Raw genomic sequence first — 22,843 nt, 5'->3', positions numbered from 1 at the left:
TTAACATTACCGGCACTGCCCTCTCTTGGATTAAATCATACCTCTCTGACAGACGTCAGTTCATCTCCATCAATAACTGCAAATCCCCCACTGCTCCCCTCCCCCAAGGTGTCCCCCAAGGTTCAGTTCTTGGCCCCCTCCTCTTCATCCTTTACCTGTCCCCCCTCGGTCACTTAATCCGCCGTCATGGTCTCCAATTCCACTGCTTCGCCGATGACATCCAGCTTTTCATCTCCACCAAGTCCATCTCCACCGCCACCCACTCTATCCTGACAAACTGCATCACTGAAATAAAATCCTGGCTTCAAATCAACTTCCTCAAACTTAACTGTGATAAATCTGAAATAATCATCATTGGCCCAAAAACGCTCACCAAGTCCACCCATAACTTTGCCCTCAACATCGACGGTTTCCCAGTATCCACCTCCCCTCACATCCGGAATCTTGGCATCATCTTTGACCAAACCCTCTCCTTCGACAAATACACTAAACAGATCACAAAGACAGCCTTCTTTCACCTGAAAAACATCGCCCGTCTCCGTCCATCCCTCTCCTCCGTGGCTGCAGAAACCCTCATCCACGCCTTCATCACTTCCCGTCTGGACTACTGCAATAGCCTCCTTTATGGTTCACCCTCAACAATCACCAATAAACTCCAATACATTCAGAACTCCGCTGCCCGTCTACTCACCCATTCCCGGACCCGTGACCACATCACCCCCGTCCTTTACAAGCTTCACTGGCTCCCCATCTCCCAGAGAATCCAGTACAAAATCCTCCTCTTGACCGACAAAGCCCTCCATAACCTGGCCCCATCCTACCTGGCTGACCTCCTCTCCAGACACACTCCCACCCGCAACCTCCGCTCTGCTGGTACCAACCTCCTGACCCCCCCCCCATCCGGACCAAATTTAGATCCTGGGGGGACAGGGCCTTCTCCATCGCTGCTCCCACCCTCTGGAACTCGCTACCTCACACCATCAGAGACTCCTCCTCACTCACCACATTCAAAACATCACTCAAGACCCACCTGTTCAACACTGCATTCAACATTTAACCCACAGCATCTAACCCCTGACTATCTCCTCTCCTTCTCCCTCCTTTGTGCTTTGAATATTTCCCTATTGATTCTTCTTTTTTTGCAATTGTCTTTATGTTTTGCTATGCATTATGTTTTGCACTCTGTCAAAGCGTCTTTGGGCTTCTTGAAAAGCGCTATATAAAATAAATGCGTTATTATTATTATTATTATTATTATTATTATTATTATTATGCACCTACAATTTGTTATTAAAATACTTTAAGACCAACCTCGGCCCGCACAGGCCTGGTTATCTTCAACGAAAAGCGTCACCAAACCCCGGAACCAATGAGATTTGAGCATTTGAAAAAATATTTCTAAAACCAAATCACGCAATGGAGGCCGCCATCGACCGGATGCGGAAGTTTGCATAAAACAATTGCGAAAAAGTTCAATAGGAGTTTGTTTCACCCGTCTTTCTTTGATTCACAATCTAATGCACCTCTAATTTGTAATTAAAATACGTTAAAACCAACCTCGTTATCTTCAACGAAAATCGTCACCAAACACCGGAACCAATGAGATTCGAGCATTTGAATGCATAAACAATTGCGAAAAAGTTCAATAGGAGTTTTTTTCACCTGTCTTTGGTTGATTCACAATCTAATGCACCTCTAATTTGTAATTAAAATACCTGCATAAAACAATTGCGAAAAAGTTCAATAGGAGTTTGTTTCACCTGTCTTTGTTTGATTCACAATCTAATGCACCTCTAATTTGTAATTAGAATGATTGGATCTCGCGAGATCTCGGAGACGGTGGCAGGGATTTTCGAAGCTCCACACGGTCTCCACGTTTTTCAAAGTTAAGTCTCTTCACAATTGTATTTTGTCGAAATTGTATTTATCTTTCGGTGTGTGAAGTTATTGTGTGCAACTTTGGTTGTTTCTCGGTGTTTATCTTTCATAAATTGATCGTCTGTTTGCCGCGTCGCGAGCAAGGCCTTTGCCGCATCGCGAACGATTTGAAATCGAAGTTAAGTGATTGTTCCCATTTGTATTTTCGTTAAAACTGTATTTATTTATGGTGTTGTACGTATATTGTGTCCCGACGAAGATTTTTCGGTGCAAATCTTTCATACCTGTATTGAAAATCGTGTTAATTCGTGTCGTGTCTTGAGGCCTTGTACAGTGTACACTGTACAACCTTGAGGCTTTGTTTTTCTCTCAGCGGTCTGTCGTTTGTGATCCAATAACTTTTGTTCTCTGTATTCCCAGTCTTTTCACCCCATAGCCTACTTCCTTGTGTAAATCTCAACTAAAAAAAAAACAAAAAAAAAAAAACATTTCCTTCTCTGTTCTCATTCGTTTATTCATTCTTATTCGTTCGTTCGTTCTTCGACCACGTGTTTCTCCCCCATTTCCACAGATAGTTTTCACTGTTATTAACCTTCAATGTTTACACTTTCCCCTCAAGTTATGTATTCAGTCATATATTATAACACCTTTTTCTTTTTCTTCTTTAAAAGGCTGCTTTCGACTTGTTCACCAAATCAATTCATCCCCAAAAAAATATCCATCTCCTATAGTGCCTTTTTTCTACATTCTCTAAACTCTCCTGCACTCCATCCTCCATCCAGCGTCCTTAAACGTATTTTTAACTCGAAGGTCACAAGAAACTCATTTTGCAATAAATGTTCGTTTCCCATAAATCGTACACTTTCTAAAATCCAATCTCACCCCTCCCCTCCAAATCTTCCCCATAACCCCTCCCCTCCAAATCTTCTCCATCACCCCTCCCCTCCAAATCTTCCCCATCACCCATCCCTTTCAAATCTCCCCCCTTGCCCCCTCCCTCCTAAACTACCCCCTCACCCCTCCCCGCCAAGACGCCCCCTCGCCCCTCCCCTCCTAGACTCCTCCCTCACCCCTCCCCTCCAAATCTCCCCCATATCCCATCCCTTTCAAATCCCTCCCCTTGTCCCTTCCCTCCCAAACTCCCCCCTCGCCCCTCCCCTTCAAATCTCCCCACCCTCATTGCTTCTCAATTTCCCCCCTCTCACTCCTCCTCCTCAAAGCGTCCTCCGCGCTTCTTCCCCCTTCCAACTCTCACCTCCCTCTCCCCCAACCTTCTGCCTCGCTCTTCCCCCTCCTCAAATAACACCTCATTGTGCCTCACCCAATCACCATCAAACCTTTTGTCCGCCCCATCCTTCCCTTTCTCCGAGCTATTCTGAAATCTCTGACACACCTTCAACAGCTCTCCCTACCTCTTCCACATCTTACCCTACCCCTCCTCCCCCCTGTTCTGTATCTGATGCCCCCCTTCCTCTTCATTAACGGTATGGACCTCAAACATCCGGGGCCTTCGTTCAAACTTAACTGATCTCTCCATACAGGTTGATTCTGTCAAACCAGACGTGATCTGCTTAACAGAAACTTTCCTCCTTTATGATGTCTCTGATTCCTTAGTATCTCTCCCGGGCTACTCCCTCCTCCGGTATGATAGACCTGAGCCTCGTCCTGGAGGTGGGGTTGCTATCTTTATCAAAAACTCTCTTCCTCACTCGCCCTGCACTGCACTCTCTCCACCTCACCCCCAGGAATACCTCTGGCTACGGCTTCCCCTTCGCTCCCACCTCTTGTTCATATGTGTGTTGTACTGTTCACCAAACAGTGATGACTCCATCTACATCTCGCTGTCTGATAATATGGACCAACTTCTATCTACTCATCCCAACTCTCTCTTCCTCATATGTGGTGATTTCAACTGTCATCATGCCAGTTGGCTGGGTGTGGGTACCTCTCTCACCAGCCATGGCTCCTCAGCAAACTACTTCTGCGACTCACTGGGACTGACACAATCTGTCAATTTCCCGACCCGGATCTCAGTCAACGGAACATCTTCTCTCCTGGACTTGGTTATGACTAACTTCCCTGAAAATGTCTGCTGCTCTTCTTCTGCTCCAATCGGATCATCTGATCATGTCCTTGTTAATGTGGACATCTCTCTGACCATCCTCAGGGAGTCTGCTCAGCGTCGACGAGTCTGGCATTTCACTCAGGCCAACTGGCACGGTCTTCAAGCAGCCATCAATCATCTGGACTGGTCTCCCATCTCTACCACCTCTGACATCAACTCATCCTGGGAATTCTTCCAAAGTAAATTGCTCTCTCTCATGCACAGATTTATCCCATCTCGTCTTCAGTTGTCATACCCTTCCTCCCGTCCATGGTACACGGAATCTTGTGGTGAGGCTGTTGCCCAGAAACAACTTGCCTTCGTCTCCTGGAAAGCAAATCCAACGGAAGGAAATCTCATTTCCTTTCACAAAGCCCGAAACAAGTGTGTGTCCACCCTCAGGAGAGCCAGGAAACAATATCTCTCCGTTCTCAAGACCGAACTCTCTTATCTGTCTCCCTCTTCCAAATCCTGGTGGCGTCTGGTCAAATCCGTTTCTGGTGTTTGTTCCCCCTCCATACCCTCCCTTACCTCAAACGGCTACACAGCTGACTCCGCACGTGAAAAAGCTGAATGCCTCAACTCTGTGTTTGCCTCTAAATCTTGTGTCCCAAACCCATCCCTCTCTGTACCCACCATACCCAGTCGTACCCTGCTGCTCCTGGACTCCGTGTCCTTTCCTCCTGACAAGGTGGAAAAGTTTCTGTCAACCCTCGACTCTGATTCTGCAACTGGACCCGATGGCATCAGCCCACGGGTCCTAAAATCCTGCTCTGCCGCTCTATCTCACCCTCTCTCTGTTCTCTTCACCCTCTCTTTTGCTCAAGGTCAACTGCCATCTGCTTGGAAATCAGCCAACATTACCGCTTTGCACAAAAAAGGTGCAAAAACAGATCCTAGCAACTACAGACCAATCAGCCCTCTCCCAATTATCAGCAAAGTCATGGTATCCATCATTGCTTCGGATATGAAATCTTTCCTCTTCTCCAATGGCTTGATCTCTGATCATCAATTTGGTTTCAGACCAGGTCACGCTGCTCTGGACATGCTGCGTCTGATGTCTCAACAATGGATGGAGGTCCTCAATGCCAAACAGGAAATTAGAGCTGTTTCCCTCGACATATCACGTGCCTTCGACACGGTCTGGCACCCCGCTCTGCTCACCAAACTCTCCTCCTTTGGTATCCATGGAAATCTCCACACTTGGCTGGCGGACTTCCTCTCTAGTCGTCGTCAACGTGTGGCCCTGAATGGGTTTCTCTCATCTCCTCTTCCTGTTCAGGCTGGAGTTCCCCAAGGCAGTGTTCTGGGCCCCGTGCTTTTTCTGGTCTTCATCAATGATCTCTCTGACTCTCTTGAAAATCCTCTCTATCTCTTTGCTGATGACTCCACTCTCTGCCGCTCCATTCCTCTTCCCTCAGATCGGCAGTCTGCAGCCTCCTCACTCTCTGAAGACTTGGACAAAATCACAGACTGGTCAAACAAGTGGAACATGTCTTTCAATCCTGACAAATCTCACACTCTTACTATGTCTCTCCGAAAAGATCGACTGGACAACCCTCCCATCTACTTTCTCAACAATCCTCTCCAAGAAGTTCTGTCGCTCAAGCTTTTGGGTCTCACTATCTGCCATGATCTTTCTTGGGAAAACCACATTTCCAAGCTGGCCTCCAAAGCCAGTCGCCGACTGGGCATCCTCCGTCGTGCGAACTCCTTCTTCGGCACACCTGAGCTCCTCACCACATACAAGGCTTTCATCCGCAGCTCAATGGAATACTGTTCTCCCCTATGGGCCGGTGCTCCTGCCTCACATCTAGCTCGGCTTCACGCTGTTGAAACCAAAGCTTTCAGAATTATTGGAATCTCCCGCGATGAAGCTATCTCTGAGGGCCTTTCACTCACTCAGCGCAGGCAGGTAGGTAGGTGGTCTTTCTGTCTTCTACCGACTCCTCTCTGGCCTTGCACCCCCAGCTCTCTCTGTGCTCTGTCCCCCAAATATTCCTACAGGTCGCACAAGATCTGCCAGCAACCCTCTGATGGTTAAACTGCCAAAATCTCGGCTCTCTGCTCACCTTCACTCTTTCATTCCTCTTTTCTCCCGCCTCTGGAACAAACTCCCTCACTCCCTTCAATCCCACTCCTCCCTCCAGGTCTTTAAAACAGCTGTTCACCACCATCTCTTATCTTCCCCCATCCAAAACCTTGATCTTTTCTACCCCCGCTAATTCACCCCAGATCCACCTTGTTTGAAATTCCAACTTCTTTCCTGGAAGTCCTGGCAGTGTCCATATGTTTTATACCTCTCCCACCGCCCCCTTCCCGTGCCCCCCCCACCCCCCCAAAGCCCTCGCCCTCTCTCAGATCTCTCGATGTCTCCATGTCCCTGCTCTCAAATGTTGTGTTTGTGTCCTTCCCCCTCTCCCCATCTTGTCTACCGCTCCCGATGTTATATGTTTTATGTGTCGGTTTGTCTTTCTGTGTGATTAATGTTCGCTCTTTCACGAGCCTCGACCTTGTAAGCAAAAAAAAAAACAAACAAAAAAAACGTTAAAACCAACCTCGTTATCTTCAACGAAAATCGTCACCAAACACCGGAACCAATGAGATTCGAGCATTGGAAAAATATTTACAAAAAGCTTATTACGCGTTTCGGAGGGTGAAAACGGCGTCAAATATTCTAAAATTGACGAAGAATTATTTTTTAGAATGCCCTCGGCCGTAGGGGATAGTTTTTCACGGCTGGAAATATCCGAAGTAGAGACGGAATTCACCGAATTAATCAAGAAGTAAATTTTATCAATTTTAATCTCATCCAGAATGCAAATTGTACCTACTACACCGACTACACCTACTACACCTACTACACCGACGGTACCTACTACACCTACCTACTACCAACTACCTAACCTACTGATGCCACAGTGATGGGTAAAATAGTGGCAAGAGGCTTTGGCTTCGCCGGCTCATTGCGGCTTTGCAGTCGGGTACTAGTAGTTCGTTTATTTTTCAAGATATTTCGCTCACAAGGTTCAGACATACATGGCCGCGGCCATCTTGGATTTTGACGTGGCGACCCAATTTTCAATAGGGTTCTTCCTTATGCCTCGATACACCCACACATCGGATTAGAAGTTAGTAGTTCATTTATTTTTCAAGATATTCCGCTCACAAGGTTCAGACATTTACTTTTCAAGATATCGCGCTCACAAGGTTTAGATATGGTGACAGCCATCTTGGATTTTGACGTGGCGACCTAATTTTCAATAGGGTTCTTCCATATGCCAAGTTGCACCCACACACGGACGGAGGGGAAAACCATAGTCCCTCTTTCGCTCCGCGGTGCGACGGGGGACAATAAAGCTCATGGAGGATTGAGTGACAAACTATAAACAGAAGAGAAGTGGGGAATTACAGAGAAAACTGCACAGGTGAATTATGTCAAGGTAATACAAATAAAACAATGGAAGAATTTTATACTTTTTTTGAAAACCCGACAGACCCAAGATTTGAACTGGCGAAAGATATTCGAAGGGATTGAATACTCATTGATGCAATCCTTGGTTAGGAAGGTACACGTGACATGGACAATGAAAATAACCTTTTTTGGACACAAAGTCTGTGGGAATAAGGACACAATGTCAATGTATCAGGGAAGGATATAATAGAAAACTAAGATTGGAATGAAAACACAACTCACATTCAATGATAACCTGCAACGGTATGGAGGAGAAAGGTCCATTCCTTTGACCATTCACCGTAGCAAAGTCTTCCAGGGTGAGGGCGAGCGTCCAGAGACCTTGTATGTTACGAGGGGGGTTGAAGTGCAAGATACATGTTGCCTGTGGAGGGATGTAAGAGAAGTGGAACAGGTAAGGGGAAATAGGTTGCATTTGCCCCAAATTTGGCTTGGTTAGACCCTTCGCCAAGACCCTTGTTTTTAACAATTGATACAATCAGATTTGGAACACAGTGGTTGGTGGATTCATCGCTCTTTACAGTAGAAGTCATGTGGTTATTACCCTGCGCTCGCAAAGCGAAAAGCAGGGCAAGGCATTCGGGTGCGTGTGTAAATGTGGCGTATATGTCTGAATATGAATGAATGAATGAATGAATGAATGAATGAATGATCGTTTTAAGGCCATTTTCCCCACTAGAGCGGGGGTTAGCCTTGCGGGCCCCATGACAATCATGGTTCCCTTTTTGAGGCAATGTTTTATGGCCGGATGCCCTTCCTGCCGCCAACCCTTAGTCGCCTCTTACGATGCGCAGGGATACGGTGTATCTATTCTAAACCGGGGTACACACCGGCATATGGCGTATATGTCTGCATTTTAAAAATTCATTTTCTCGGCAACCATTGGTCCAATTGACACGAAATTTTAGCATAGGAGCGCCTCCTCCTGTAGAATATTTTAATGATAATTTTGATGTCATCGGTCACGTGGTACACTAGTACAGGCACCATCTTGGAAAAACTTTGTACCTCTATATCTCTGAAACCACCTCATCGAAAAAATTGAAACATGGCTCTTTATCAAGTCCTCCCCATGGGCAATAAGATGTGTTAGTGATGATGTAATCGGTGCCTTCGTTATGACGTCATAATTCGACAAGTATAACGCTTCATCCGATCAGTATGAATTTTTTTTCTCTGCGACTGTTGGTCTGATGTACACGAAATTGTCACCACAGAAGAGCCTCCTCCTGTAGAATATTGTAATGATAATTATGATGTAATAGGTCATGTGGTACAGGCAGGCGCCATCTTGGAAAAACTGAAAAACGTTACACCTCTATATCTCCAAAACCGATCCATGGAAAAAATTTAAACGTGGCTCATTGTAAAGTAATCCACTTGGGGAATAAGTGTTGTTAACGATGACGTCATTGGTGTCATAATTATGACGTCATAATTTGACACGGACAACGCTTAGTCTGATCAGTTTGAAATTTATTGAGTGTGATCTATACAACAATTATATGATCCATACAACAATTATATTGGAGAATATAAATTTATGATGTAATCATAAATGTGGTCTGGCAGCCATATTGGATCAAAGAAAAAAAAAAACCTTCAAAAACAGAAGAGTTGCCTCGCACCAAGTTGACTGCACAGGTTAAGTATCCTAAGAATACCATCTAGTTTTTGTTGTTTTTAGTCGTTGCTAAAGTGATTTTGTGTTTGGTTTAGTGATTTTGGTGTTGCTGAAGCTTGATGTTAGGTTGGTTTGAAATGAGCGAGTATTTTTTTTATGGCTCCGACCCCGAAGGTGACCGGAGGCATTATGTTTTCAGGTTGTCCATAAGTCCGTACGTATGTACATCCGTCTGTAAGGGCTAAACCTCGTTTTTCTCAGCAACCACATGTCCGATTGAGATGAAACTTTCAGGGTAGGAGTGACACCCATGCAGAATGGTTTTATGATAATTGTAACGTCATAGGTCACATGGTATGGCAGCCATCTTGGATTAAATGCAAATGATCAAAAGGATAGTTCTCGGAAACTGTTGAATGGAAAAATTGGAAACTTGGCACATTGTCAAGTACTCCCAATGGGGAATAAAAGCATGATAATGATGACATCAGTGAAGTGGTATACCAGCCATAAATGTTTTAATCGAATCCCTTATCCTCAAAATCTGAAATTGCAGGCACATGATCTATGACCCATTTGTATTGAAATATTAAATTTATGACATCATAGGTCATATGGTTTGGCAGCCATAATGGATTTAACCTAAAAACTTTTTTAAAACCCATCTTCTCCCAAACCACTGAATCGATTGACTCAAAACTTTACGTGTGTCATTGACTAGGCATGGCGATTAAAGGTTGACCATGAAAATGTCATTGGTCACATGGTGTGGCAGCCATAATGGATTGAAGGAGAATATTAAATAATTATATCTCTGAAACCGTTTACCCTATCGATGCGAAATTTTACAACTATCATCCAATACCATTGTTGCATATGGTTTGAAAGGTGTCGGACAAATCATTTTAGGAATAGCAGTTAGCTTTCCTCAGGCAGTTGTTGCCTTGTCCAACTCTATTTTACCACTTAAACAGTGGTTTTCTGTTGACATTTTTTGTGATGTGGTGCTACTGTTTGGTTGGTTGGTTGTTGCTGAATGCTAGGGAGAGAGAGAGAGGGGATGGGGGTGCTATTAATTTGCAGTTTTATTACTCGTAGTATACTCGCTCCCTTTGAGAGCAGCAGGAAGAATCAATCTTCTCTGGGATATATAGATTACAGTAGATCTAGGGTCGAGCCTCAATAAATGGGGGAGAAGGAGTATAGTGTTCATTTTCCAAGTTTCTTGTGGAGTGCTTGCCAAGTGGTTTAAACATCCGAGCAAGCACTCCATTCACAACTTTTGATAAGGATTGGCTGCATTGGCAAGCACAATCTAGTTGCTTAGAAACTGAAAACACCCTGAGTTTCCTCCCTTTCAGTTTAGTGTTAAACATTAGTAGTGACTGTTTCAAAAGGTAATCACATGTGTTTGTGGTTTATAATATTTATACTTCTGGTAGGGAGTGCTCCCACAAAAACAGCATGATAGGATAGTTATACAATTTATCATGGTGTTTGTTCAAGGAGGAAAACCCCTTGGGGAGACAGGATATGATGAGTATTAATATTGTTTTGTAATAACATTAATATTATGCCATTATCATTAGAGCTGTTATTGGAAGAGGCTTTGGAAAAACGCCATGATGAAGCTATCTTAACATGGATATGCACCTCAACACGCAACCCCACTGGCGGAAAAAACCGCCTTGGTGAAGGAGGGGGAATTAATTTGATGAAACCTTCATCATGTGACCCTTAGTGTTCCTGTCAAGTTTGATTGAGATTGGATAGTAACGACGAAATGTATCGCGGTCAAAAATCATCAGACAGCCAGCCAGACAGCCAGACACCAAATTAATAATAATATAATAATAATAATTCATTTATTTTGTATAGCGCTTTTCAGAAGCCCAAAGGCGCTTTGACAGAGTGGAAAACATAATGCATAACAATACATGAAAACAACAATTGCAAAAAGACAAGAATCAATAGGGAAATATTTAAAGCAAAAGGAGGGAGAAGGAGAAGAGATAGTCAGGGGTTAAATGCGGTGGGTTGAATGTTGAATGCAGTGTTGAACAGGTGGGTCTTTAGTGATGTTTTGAATGTGGTGAGTGAGGAGGAGTCTCTGATGGTGTGAGGTAGTGAGTTCCAGAGGGTGGGAGCAGCGATGGAGAAGGCCCTGTCCCCCCAGGATCTGAATTTGGTCCGCATGGGGGGGGGGGGGGGGGGTCAGGAGGTTGGTACCAGCAGAGCGGAGGTTGCGGGTGGGGGTGTGTCTGGAGAGGAGGTCAGCCAGGTAGGATGGGGCCAGGTTATGGAGGGCTTTGTATGTCAAGAGGAGGATTTTGTTAGGGTTAGTTGTAATTGTGTTGGGAGTGTGTTGTAAATGGGAGTGTGTTGTAATTGCATATTTTAGTATGACGACGATGGTATTTAACAGTCAATTTTTGTTCATCATGTTTATAATGTGTATGGTTATGCTATGTGAGAACAGACATCGTTTTTTGGTCAGGTGGGGGCAGAGGAGGGTGAATATGAGGGATTGTATCACATTAATTTTGTTGGTCAAACACAGAGAAGTAAATTTGGACTCACCTGATTCAGACTACCATAAGGGACAACTCCACAAATTTGATTGCACTCCTCTAGTCCAACAGCCAACCGACAGCGAACGTCGTCACCGTCAGGGTCTGAGACCGCCAATGGGATTTGAGTTTGACATCCAGACTTCACTCTGTGGAACCAATAAATGTAACTTCCTGCACCACAAGCATGATTCATAGGTACCGAGCATGTGTGCTGACTATATCATTGCTATATTTTAAGTCTTTTATAACAAATAATCAAATGTGGTTTAACATGGGTTGTTGATGTATAATTAATGGTTTCTCTCCGTACAAACTAAGAATAACAGATACATTATGCTACGACTTCTCACCTGTGGAAATCCAAAACATTTCCAAAATGAAAACTACGACTCCTACAAAAGATTCGTGTGAAGGTTTGAGTGAACTGACAACCGTCACAATTGATTCAGCCCAGCGGGAAATAGCTGTGACAGCACGACTCGGGAATGGTATCCTTACACCTTCACCGAGAGTGTTCATGGATGATACAACAATCTTCACAAATTCCCAGAAGAAAACACAAGATATTTTGGCAAAGCTATATCACCTGACATGGTGTCATTTGAATTTCAAACAGTCGAAATCATGTTAGCATCTTCTTTAAAGTATCAAGTCATAAAATTCCAACATTAATCGAAGTTAAGAGCCTTTGACGCTGCTCCGAAGAGTCTCTAAAAGACACATTTTCCTGTTAGATGGTTGTTCAAGAAGCTCTTCATAATCTAGCTCGAACAGACAAGACGTGATTGAAAGGTAGATTCAAAGTGTGGATACCACAATTTATGTTGATCCCCAAATTGTTGTGGCCACTTGAAATGTATGAGTTCACCTTGTCAACTGCCAAGAGCCCCGAGAAGAGGTTTGATCAACACATGCGAAAATGGCTTTAATGTGGCAACACTTGCATTATTCTTCGAGAAGGTGATGTAAATCCTTGACATGTTAACTAGAAAATCCTTGACAGAGGAATTTAAGATGGCTAAATATAGACAGCTTCTTTCTCTCAAAAATTATAGGGATGAATTAATTCGTAAATTACAACTGAGAATAAGAACCGGCCATAAATTTAATGTCCACGAAGCAGTTGAAAGCCCAATCTCTTTCAGTGTAAAGTTGAGGCTGATGCTCCATGTAAACTTTGTGATAGCTATGAAACGGTAGAGCGTACGCTGTCTGCATATAAGTTTGTCCTAGCAAAAGGACATTATATCGGGTATTCAAATGTATCACAAGAACCATATATACAGAAAATGTACCAACAATGACACACCTATCCTAGTCAAGGAAAATCTGAGTTACTGCAATTTTGTTAAAACTGTTTTTTTTTTTCAAAGAAAACAATGGAAAATAGAAGCATCCACAAAGAGCAACCTCGTCATACAGTGTTCCGTGATGCGAATGATCAGATAATGTAGGCTGATCTACCTGGCATGAATACATTTCCTGGAATTATCGCTGAGACGCATCAAAGACCAGATATTGTCATTCAATCAGAGTTGAGCAGGCGCATCATAGATGGAGAAGTTAAAAGAGCCAAATATGAGGGGCTGATCACCAAGTTGCGCAAATAAAGACATGTTACTGACTTCTTTAATGTGGAAAATGGAGTAAGGGGATTGATTAGTTGGCAGGTCAGCCTATAACTTTGTAAAAAAAATCTCGACCTGACAAGTAGAGACAGAACAAGAGTTTTGAAGGAGTGGTCGTCGGCTGCTGAAGAGGCATCAGCGTGGCTCTGGTTTAAAAGAGGAGAATCCGACTGGTCATCAGGAAAACACCTGTCTGACCACCAAGCCTCCCTTAAGGGCTGTAGAAGAAGAAAATTAATTTGTGTACGTAATTTGTGTAAATCAAGTAGATTTACCTGAGCCTCGACTTTGCCATTGAAAATACGTAAACTTAATGAATATATATGTTAATCGGTGTTAACTGCATTCTATGAACTATATCACAATTCAATAGGCTCGCATTAGAGGCAGACATTCAACCCAAGCTGTGATGCCTATCTCGTTTTATAACCACGCAGCAAAGTAAGTTCGATTAATATATAGAGAGATATAGTCCATTGTTAGCCTGATATTGCTTAAATAGTATACTTTTATATGATACGACTTTTCATACGACACCTATATGCACATATGTATTAAAAAGATTTAATACATAGAACTTATAAGAATGATGGATAATCCTCAATGATTCGAACTTTCTCCGACCCTGTTTTTCTCTTTAACCGATGTCTCCATGCACGCTATCAGAAAGAGCAGGAGGCTTTGTTTACATTTGATGAAGAAAGAAAACAGCTGACCCGAGGATTGGAGACTCACGCAATGCTTGTTATCTTTCTTGAACCTTACCTGACCCCTCTTTGATCTTTGACTATAAAAAGCCATTTCACGGTAGCCTCGGAGAGTTCTAGGTTCACTTGTGATGTATTAAATGTAGTGTTGATCTGTGTCGAATGTAGCGTAGTGATTTCGTTTTATTCGTGTATGTGTAACTCAAATGGAAGTGTATTCTGTAAATACCTTTGGTGGAAGTGAATCAAGTATTCCCATGTGTCATTAGAATCTTTGATTGTCTTCTGAGACGAATGTGGACATTTAATTCTCTTGAGCCTTCTCAATTCAATTCAAAGGCTATTAAAAAATTCCACAACAGGGCCAAAATACTCTTTGACGAGGGGGATCCTCTTCCGAAGACTTCCTATTAGGTTATGCTCCCAGTGGAGTTTTGACAACTCTCTACCAACTCTACATTCCTATTTACATAACAACCTCCGTCGATAACTCTCCTCTCTCTCCCTTCACATAACGCTTTCTACCACCTCTTCACTCTCCCTTCACACGTTTTTCTCTATGGACTCTTCACAAAAATACCCAACAAGGATTTTCCTTTCTCACTTGATCAGTGGTTTTGAAGTGGTTACTGGAGAGGAGTTTGGCTTCCCGATGTCTTGACGGATGCTGATATCAATGGATGTTCTTAATCTCCAAGAGCCATCCATACTTGAAAAAGTGTTTGGTTGAGTCATCACGAATGTTGTGATGTAACAACACCCAGTATACCTGTAAGAAATTACAGAAGATAAGATTAGGAAACAGCAATAGTTATCCCAAAAAGAGAACACAGGTACATACAACCTGAATCTGGAATGAATCACGATTTTTTTTTTCCAAATAGAAACTTTGTTTTCATATTCATGTTAAGTGAGCACATATTTGCCCACATGTTGTTAGGTGACTCGTATCTTGAGGTCATGTCTATCTTTTGTTCTCTACAACAGCCTGGGTTCACTTAGACACTCTATAGACTCCTCCAACTGTTGTTATTTTTCAGGTGACTAGCATTGTACCTTTACCCATCATGGCCAATTGTGTTTCTCGCATTTACCCATTCGTCGAAGGACCAGACTTGTCATGGGGAAATCAAACATGTCCAATGTTACCATGACAAACACAACATATGATACATGACATGTCGAGACATTCCCAACATATGATACATGACATGTTGTGGTATACACATATTATACATGACGTTGTGACATACACAACATATGACACATGACATGCGACATACGCAACATATGATACATGACATGTGACTTACACATGATACCTGACATGTGACATACACAACATATGATCCATGATGTGACATACTCAAATGATACATGGAATGCATTGACACACATATGACATATGACAACATATGATAGATGACATTATGACAGACAATATATGATACATGGCATGTGACATACACAACATATGATAGATGACATTATGACAGAAAATATGCTACATGGCATGTGACATACGCAAGATATGATACATGACATGTGACAAACACAACATATGATAGATGATGTTATGACATATTATACATAGCATGTGACATACGCAACATATGATACATGACATGTGACAGACAACATATGATACATGACATGTGACAGACAACATATGATACATGACATGTGGCATGCACAACATATGATACATGACAGGTGGCATGCACAACATATGATACATGGCATTGTGACAAACATATTAGGACACATGAAATGTGACACACATATGATACATGACATGTGACATACAACATATGATACATGACATATTGTGACAAACATATGACACATGACATGTGACTTACACATATAATACATGACACGTGACATACACAACATATTGTACATGACATGTTGTAGCATACATAACATGTGGTAAAATGGCATCATCATGCATTCAATGGCCATCCTTGTACGTGCAAAAATTAGGTTTTCTACACAAATTGGGGAAAAGTTGAACAATGCATATCCACCGTGAAAATAGGACATAGTGTTATGATAAATTATTGTTAAATATTCGGATTTATTGCATAATAACAAAACGATCCCATAACTAAATATCAATTAAATATCAATCCAAACTATCACTGAAGTACAATGTTAGAGACAGGTAATGCTTTCAAAAACTCACTCAATAACATTGGTTTGGACACTTGTGACGTTCATGTTGAAGGTGCCAGATCCGATCATCCAGTTACTCGGCTTGTTGTAGCCGATACATCGGTATTTCGGGAGCGCGGATGAAGAGCAACCTTGCACACACTTCCAATGGATGCCAGTTGTCAGAAGTGTGCGAGACGTCACATCCGGTTCTTCACATTCTCCACCTGGGCCCGAGTTTCTGCGCCATCCGACCAAGTAGTCAAAACGCACCTGCAGGAGAACATAAAGGCGACTCAATGTGACGTCACTGCACATCAAAGAACTTTGCACCTCTATATCTCCAAAACCGCTCCATGGAAAAAAAATTGAAACATGGTTCATTGTCAATGACTCCTCATGGAGAACAACATATTGTTGTGGTTCTGAGAAAGTGTACATATTTGATTAATAAAGGTTAAAGGTTTTGCCCCCATAGTTAGTCCACATGCAACATGTAGGTCACCTTAGAACGTTAGTTATTTCATAGTATGTGTAAGAGTAGGCCATTTCCAATAGTGATACCTGCGTTGTGTAAAGAAATAAATAAGAGTAGGCCTCGTTCATTTTGCAGCCCACCCTCCAATCGACCTCATTGCGCACCATCCAGTCTGCACCCCATTCCCCATTGCGCCCATCCAGTCTGCGCCCCATTGCTCCTCGCATTAGGATGCTCAAACCACCCAAATGCCACGAGGTAAGGCCTGGAAAAGGGGCGGAGAGCGAGGTCGGGGGTGTGGCCACGTCAAGCAGACATCAAGGGCGGAGCTGGTAAGACCCCAACAACCAACCAGGGCTCCGTGGGCATGGCCTAAGGGGTGTGGTGAGTGCGCGTCTGGCACATTCGAGAGGGTTGGCTGGGCGGCGCTATATAATCGTGCACGCAAAGCCCTTCGACAGGACTTATGCGGTTTATCGGGACTCGCGTGATAAGGACTGGCTGGCATTACGAATTGTACAAGGACCTGTTGGGAGCGCATTGCATTGCGAGGAGGACTCGCATGACTGGCGCATGACAGAGGCGCTGTTATCCTGATTGATTGCCAGGACTCGTCGAGGATTTGGCTGTGGGCTTGCAGGGAGCGCATAAAAGGCGCCGGAATTTCTATTACGTACGTGGCCGTGAGCCGTGAAGTAACCGCTACCCCAGCCTACCGACCCCCCCCCCCCCCATATAATTGTCCTATCAGCGCCAACGACACGCGGAGAGCTTGCCTGCCGTCTACCATCGTCTTCGTGGTACGAGTCGGGGACCGGAGCGAGCTGTGGACGTGATCCTTTGGACCATCGCATGACCATCTACAAACCCCGTGTGAGTCTGAGTCTGAGTGTGAACGGGCCCGTGTCCAGGGATAAGTTAAGGCTGTATAAGGCTGCCCTGTGTATCTGCTTCTTCTTCTTCACTGTACATTGCTTCTTCCTCTTCATTGTACAAAGTGTAATAAATTCCTTGTTATTCCTGTTTCCTCTTGATTCGACTGTTTTAGTGATTTCTCAATTGGGTAAGCGTGGCACGATCACAACCGCTCAAATCGGGTTTAGTACCTGTTAACGGCCTGAATCGCGGCTCGCTATCACTCGGCGTGTCCACTAAAACCGTGGTTCAGGCGGGGTTATTTCCTTGCTTAATGGCCGGCGTTAGTAATTAGGTAATAAGAATTCGGCTTACGACCCTACCTAACGTCGTCCGGAAGGAATGTCATAGCCCCGGATCGCGTCGGCTAGATAACAGACAAGGGGATTAATCCCCCCTTGGTAAGGGGAAGGCCGACGTTTGAGATCCGCAACAATATTATATTCATGATGTCATTGGTGCCTGCATTATAACGTCATAATTAGACAACGAGAATGCTTGATCCTTCCGATCCGTTTGAAATTTCTGGAGCGTGATCTACACAAATACATATTGTAATGGATATTTAAATTGATGACGTCATCGGCCACGTGGTTCGGCAACCATATTGGATTGAACATAAATCTACGTCGTCAATTAAACACACAAACACAGCAGCTAAAAAAAACCACACAAACATGTCATGACGAGGGTCTGCAACCTCTGACTGCTCGTTCTTGTTGTACATTTTACTTCTGCTGTTTTTTCACTTTTATTTGCTTTAAATTCATTTTCTCTGCAAACACTTGTCCGATTGACACAGATTTTTCAACATAAGTGACAAGTCATGTAGAATTTGCATTGATAATTGTGACATCATCAGTCACATGGTTTTGCAGTCATATTGGATTGAAAATAAAAACTTTTAAAATCAGCTTCTCCAGAGGCGCGTGCGATTTGGTCTCTTCCGAAGACAGAAGCCTCTTCCGGAATATTGCTTTGTGCCGAACAGGCAGAAGAGAAGCAAGATGGCGGCCAAACATGTATTACTCGCGCTCATGATGGAAGAATTAGACAAAGATGACACTACATCACAAGTTGATGCAAATATCCAGATTGTGTTTTCACTTGCAAGTTTTGCTGCGTTAGCGTAAGTATAACCTCTTCTCTTCCGCCTCTTCCGCCTCTTCCGCCTCTTCTTCCACTTCCTCTTCTTACCGCCTCTTCTGCTGGATAACGGAAGAGGCAGAAGAGCTTCCGAGAAGAGAAGAGTCCAAATCAAACGACCGGAAGAGTGTTCCGGAAGTCTCTTCCTCTTCCAGAAGTGCAAATCACACGCGCCTCAGAACGGCTTAGTATGTCGATGCAAACTCTTTTTTTTTTTCTTTATACAAGATGGAGGCTCGTGTAAGAGCTGACGTCAATCAGAAAAAAAAACGGACACACAAAACATACAATAAAGGGAGCGGGAGACAAGATGGGGAGAGAGAGGGAAGCACACAAGTACAACAGTAGATAACAGGGACAACGGGAGATCTGTGGGAGGAAGAGGGCTTGGGGGGAGGAGGCACGGGAAGGCGGGGGGTGGGAGGGGGGGGGTCACAAGATTGACTGGCGTTGGGGAATGTTTTTCTTCTTTTCCTTCCTCTCTCCCATTTATAAGGGGAGAGGTCCAACTGTACCAAGCTTCTGCTCTGACTTGACCTCGATATACTTCCACTTCCCTCGGTCCTCAGCCAACTCTCTCCACTCTCCAACCACCCCCACCTTACTGATATCCTTCCTCACAAATCCTCCCATCTCAACCGAGGTCTTCATCTTTTCCTCCTACCTATCCACTCTCTTTTCCGCTTTTTTGCGGATCCCCTCCATAAATACACACACACACACACACACACACACACACACACACACACACACACACACACACACACACACACACACACACACACACACACACACACACACACACACACACACACACACACACACACACACACACATATATATACACAGACTTAGCATTTAATATGGAATATTTTTTTAGTGGGGGTGAACTTACTTTTCAAGATGACTTAGAACCAAAAGTTCATTGGAACTATGTTGAAATTATTCTAGATTTTGTTAATGTGACCTTTAAAAGAAACAAAAACCACATTTGACATTTCGAAGCAAATAAATTGATCCTTGAAAGTGATGTAAACTGATATCGAACTCAATTCACGGACGGTACTGTGTTAAACTTCTGTACGTTTTCCAGAGGTATCTCTTTATTTTGCACATTAGCCAAAAAAAATTTCAAAAAAAACAAAAGCTAAATTATGACTGGGATTACGGACAGTAATATTACAGTTCAGTACTTCGTGTAACCCCCACAAGCATTCAGGAGCGCACGTATACGTCGAGGCATGCTGTTCACGAGATTTGCCAAGGTTTGGACAGGAATCGCTTGCCATGCAGTGACAATAAACCACCTTTAGAGGCCATTTTTTCCCCGCAAGCGGGGGTTGGCCTTTTTCGGGAACTGTGGTTGTTGTTGTTTTTCGGTCCCCTTTTTGAAGCAATGTTTTACGGCCGGATGCCCTTCCTGACGCCAACCCTTTTTGCCGCCTTTAACGACGAGCAGGGAATTACCAGTGAACTGGTACTCAATTTGCCGACCTCGGAAGGATGACAGGCTGAGTCAACCCCCCTGGCATTAATTCAGCGATTGACTGGGATTCGAACCCAGGATCCTAGGATCCTAAGCCGGCACCCTAGCCGCTAGCCCAACACCATGCAGTGACAATAGTCTGCTGCAATTCACGCACAGAGGTAGGCTGCTGGTCCAAGTTGTCAATTTGACGCGTTAATTCTGCCCACAAGTTCTCTATCGGATTCATATCCGGGGACATGGCAGGCCACTCCATATGCTCTACACCACGGTCAGCAAGATAGTGTTGGATCATGCGAGCACAATGAGGCTGTGCATTGTCATCTTGGAAGACAAGGTTTCCTCGAAAGGCTGCACGAGCAAATGGAAGCAATGTTTCTTCCAGAATGACCCTGTATCTTGAACTGGTTCAGGTTTCCATTCAGAATAACCAGGTCAGTTTTGCCCCCTGCATGAAAAGCAGCCCAAACGGTCACCCCACCACCTCCAGCTTGGACTCTTGGCACTATACAATCTTCGTTGTGGGCTTCATGCACTTGTCTGTGCAGTTAGACGCGGCCATCTTGACGATAGACCAGAAATCTAGACTCGTCACTGAAGGTCACGTGATTCCAGTGTCCTGGCTGCCATTGTCGGTGCTCTCTGGCCCACTGCAATCGGCGCTGGCTGTGTTGTCTGGTCAGGCATGGCTTTCTCAGGGGACGCCTGACACGATAGCCTGTTTGAACCAGTCGTTGGTTGACTAGCCTTCTGGATGCAGGTACATTTGTCAGTTGCTGCCACTCAGCCCTAAGCCGATTAGCTGACTTGGTATGGCCATTGCAGACTAACCGGTGCAGCTGGCGATCATCTCTCCTTGTGGTTCTGCGTGGATGTCCTGGCCTCGGTATTGGAGTAGGGACACCCCTCTGAGCATTTCGCTTCAGGATCTTTGACACCTGACCTTGAGTGATGCCATACTGCCGAGCAATTTGCACGCTGATGCCATACTGCACGCTGTTTCATGCCAGAATTTCGTAAAGCCACCACTCTATGACAAACAGCATTGTCAAGTTGACGGACCATCTCCAGAGGAAGCGGCAATAACTTTTGTAGACGTGCAGCAGTTGTTTTCCACTAATACAGAACGCAACAACCCTTATATACCCAACTAGCAGAAGTACCCAGCATTGCCGGGCGGGGGAGGGGAGGGGGAGGGGAACGGGGGGGGGGGAGGGGAGGAGAGGGGGGAAGGGAGAAGAGGGGGTAGGGGAGGGGGGAGGGGGAGAGGGAGGGAGAAGGGGAAGGGGAAGGGGTGTGGGGGAAAGGGAGGGGTAGGGGGAAAGGGAGGGGGAGGGGAAGCGGGGGGGAACGGGGGGGAGGGGAGATGAGGGGGGAGGGGGGGAGGGGAGGAGAGGGGGAGGGGGGAGGGGAGGGGAGGGGGAAGGGGGAGGGGGAGGGGAAGGGGGAGGGGGAAGGGGAGGTGTAGGGGAAGGGGGAAGGGGGAGGGGAAAGGGAGGGTAGGGGGGAAAGGGAGGGGGAGGGAGGGGGAGTAGGGAAGGGGAGGGAACGGTATGGGGGGAGGGGAGAAGAGGTGGGAGGGGGAAGGGGAGGGGGGAGGAGGAGGGCGAGAGGGAGTGGGAGGGGGGAAATGGAAGGGGTAGGGGTGAAAGGGAGGGGAGGGGGAAAGGGAGGGGGAGGGAGGGAGAGGAGGGAAGGGAGGGGAATGGTACGGGGGGGAGGGGAGAAGAGGGGGGGAGGGGAGAAGAGGGGGGGAGGGGAGAAGAGGGGGGGAGGGAGAAGAGGGGGGAGGTGGGAGGGGGAAGGGGATGGGGGAGGGGGAAGGGGTAGGGGGGAAAGGGAAGGGGAAAGGAGGGGGAGGGGGAAGGGGTAGGGGGGAAAGGGAGGGGGAGGGGATGGGAGGGGGAGGAGAGGGGGTAGGGGAGGGGAACGGGGGGAGGAGAGGGGCAGGGGGAGGGAGAAGAGGGGGGAGAGGATGGGGAGGGAGGGGAGGGGGAGGTGGGAGGGGGAAGGTGAGGGGGAAAGGGAGGGGGAAGGGGTAGGGGGGAAAGGGAGGGGGAGGGGGACGGGAGGGGGAGGAGGGAAGGGTAGGGGAGGGGAACGGGGGGGAGGAGAGGGGTTGGGGAGGGGTACGTGGGGGAGGTGAGGGGGAGGGGGAGGGGAGAGGGGGGGGATGGGGAGGGAGGGAGGGGTGGTGGGAGGGGATGGGGTGGAGGGAGGGGAAGGGGGTGGGGGAAGGGGAAGGGGTAGGGGGGAAAGGGAGGGGGAGGGGGAGGGAGTGTGAGGAGGGGAAGGGGAGGGGAGGGATATAGATGGTTACTGCAATTGATCACATCAACGGGGGAGGGGTGAAGATGGGGGGAGGGAGAAGAGGGGGAGGTGGGAGGGGGAAGGGGAGGGGGGAGGAGGAGGGGGAAAGGGAGGGGAAGGGGTAGGGGGGAAAGGGAAGGGGTAGGGGGGAAGGGAGGGGGAGGGGGAAGCGGAAGGGGTAGGGGGGAAAGGGAGGGGGAGGGACGGGAGGGGGAGGAAGGGTAGGGGAGGGGGAACGGGGGGGAGGAGAGGGGGTAGGGGAGGGGATGGGGAGGAGGAGAGGGGGCAGGGGGAGGGGAGAAGAGGGGGGAGAGGATGGGGAGGGAGGGGAGGGGGGAGGTGGGAGGGGGAAGGGGAGGGGG

The 22,843-nt window shown here is 45.8% G+C and overlaps 1 protein-coding gene across 1 annotated transcript in view; it reads right to left on the bottom strand.

Moving 5' to 3' along the window:
* The window catches only part of LOC137439587 (uncharacterized), a 49,690-nt gene extending 32,417 nt beyond the window's left edge, over positions 1-17,273 (bottom strand). Inside the window, exons 1-5 of the mRNA XM_078767957.1 lie at positions 16,977-17,273; positions 16,178-16,419; positions 14,594-14,758; positions 11,662-11,800; positions 7,680-7,821 (exon numbers count right to left, since the gene is read on the bottom strand). Of these exons, the coding sequence (XP_078624083.1) occupies positions 7,680-7,821; positions 11,662-11,800; positions 14,594-14,758; positions 16,178-16,419; positions 16,977-17,273 (985 nt within the window). The remainder of the gene's footprint in view (positions 1-7,679; positions 7,822-11,661; positions 11,801-14,593; positions 14,759-16,177; positions 16,420-16,976) is intronic.
* Positions 17,274-22,843: the final 5,570 nt, after the last annotated feature.

Source organism: Myxine glutinosa, chromosome 14, assembly GCF_964187855.1.
Source record: "Myxine glutinosa chromosome 14, kmMyxGlut1.1, whole genome shotgun sequence".
NCBI classification, from domain to species: domain Eukaryota; kingdom Metazoa; phylum Chordata; class Myxini; order Myxiniformes; family Myxinidae; genus Myxine; species Myxine glutinosa.
This window is presented reverse-complemented; position numbering and strand designations above follow the sequence as displayed.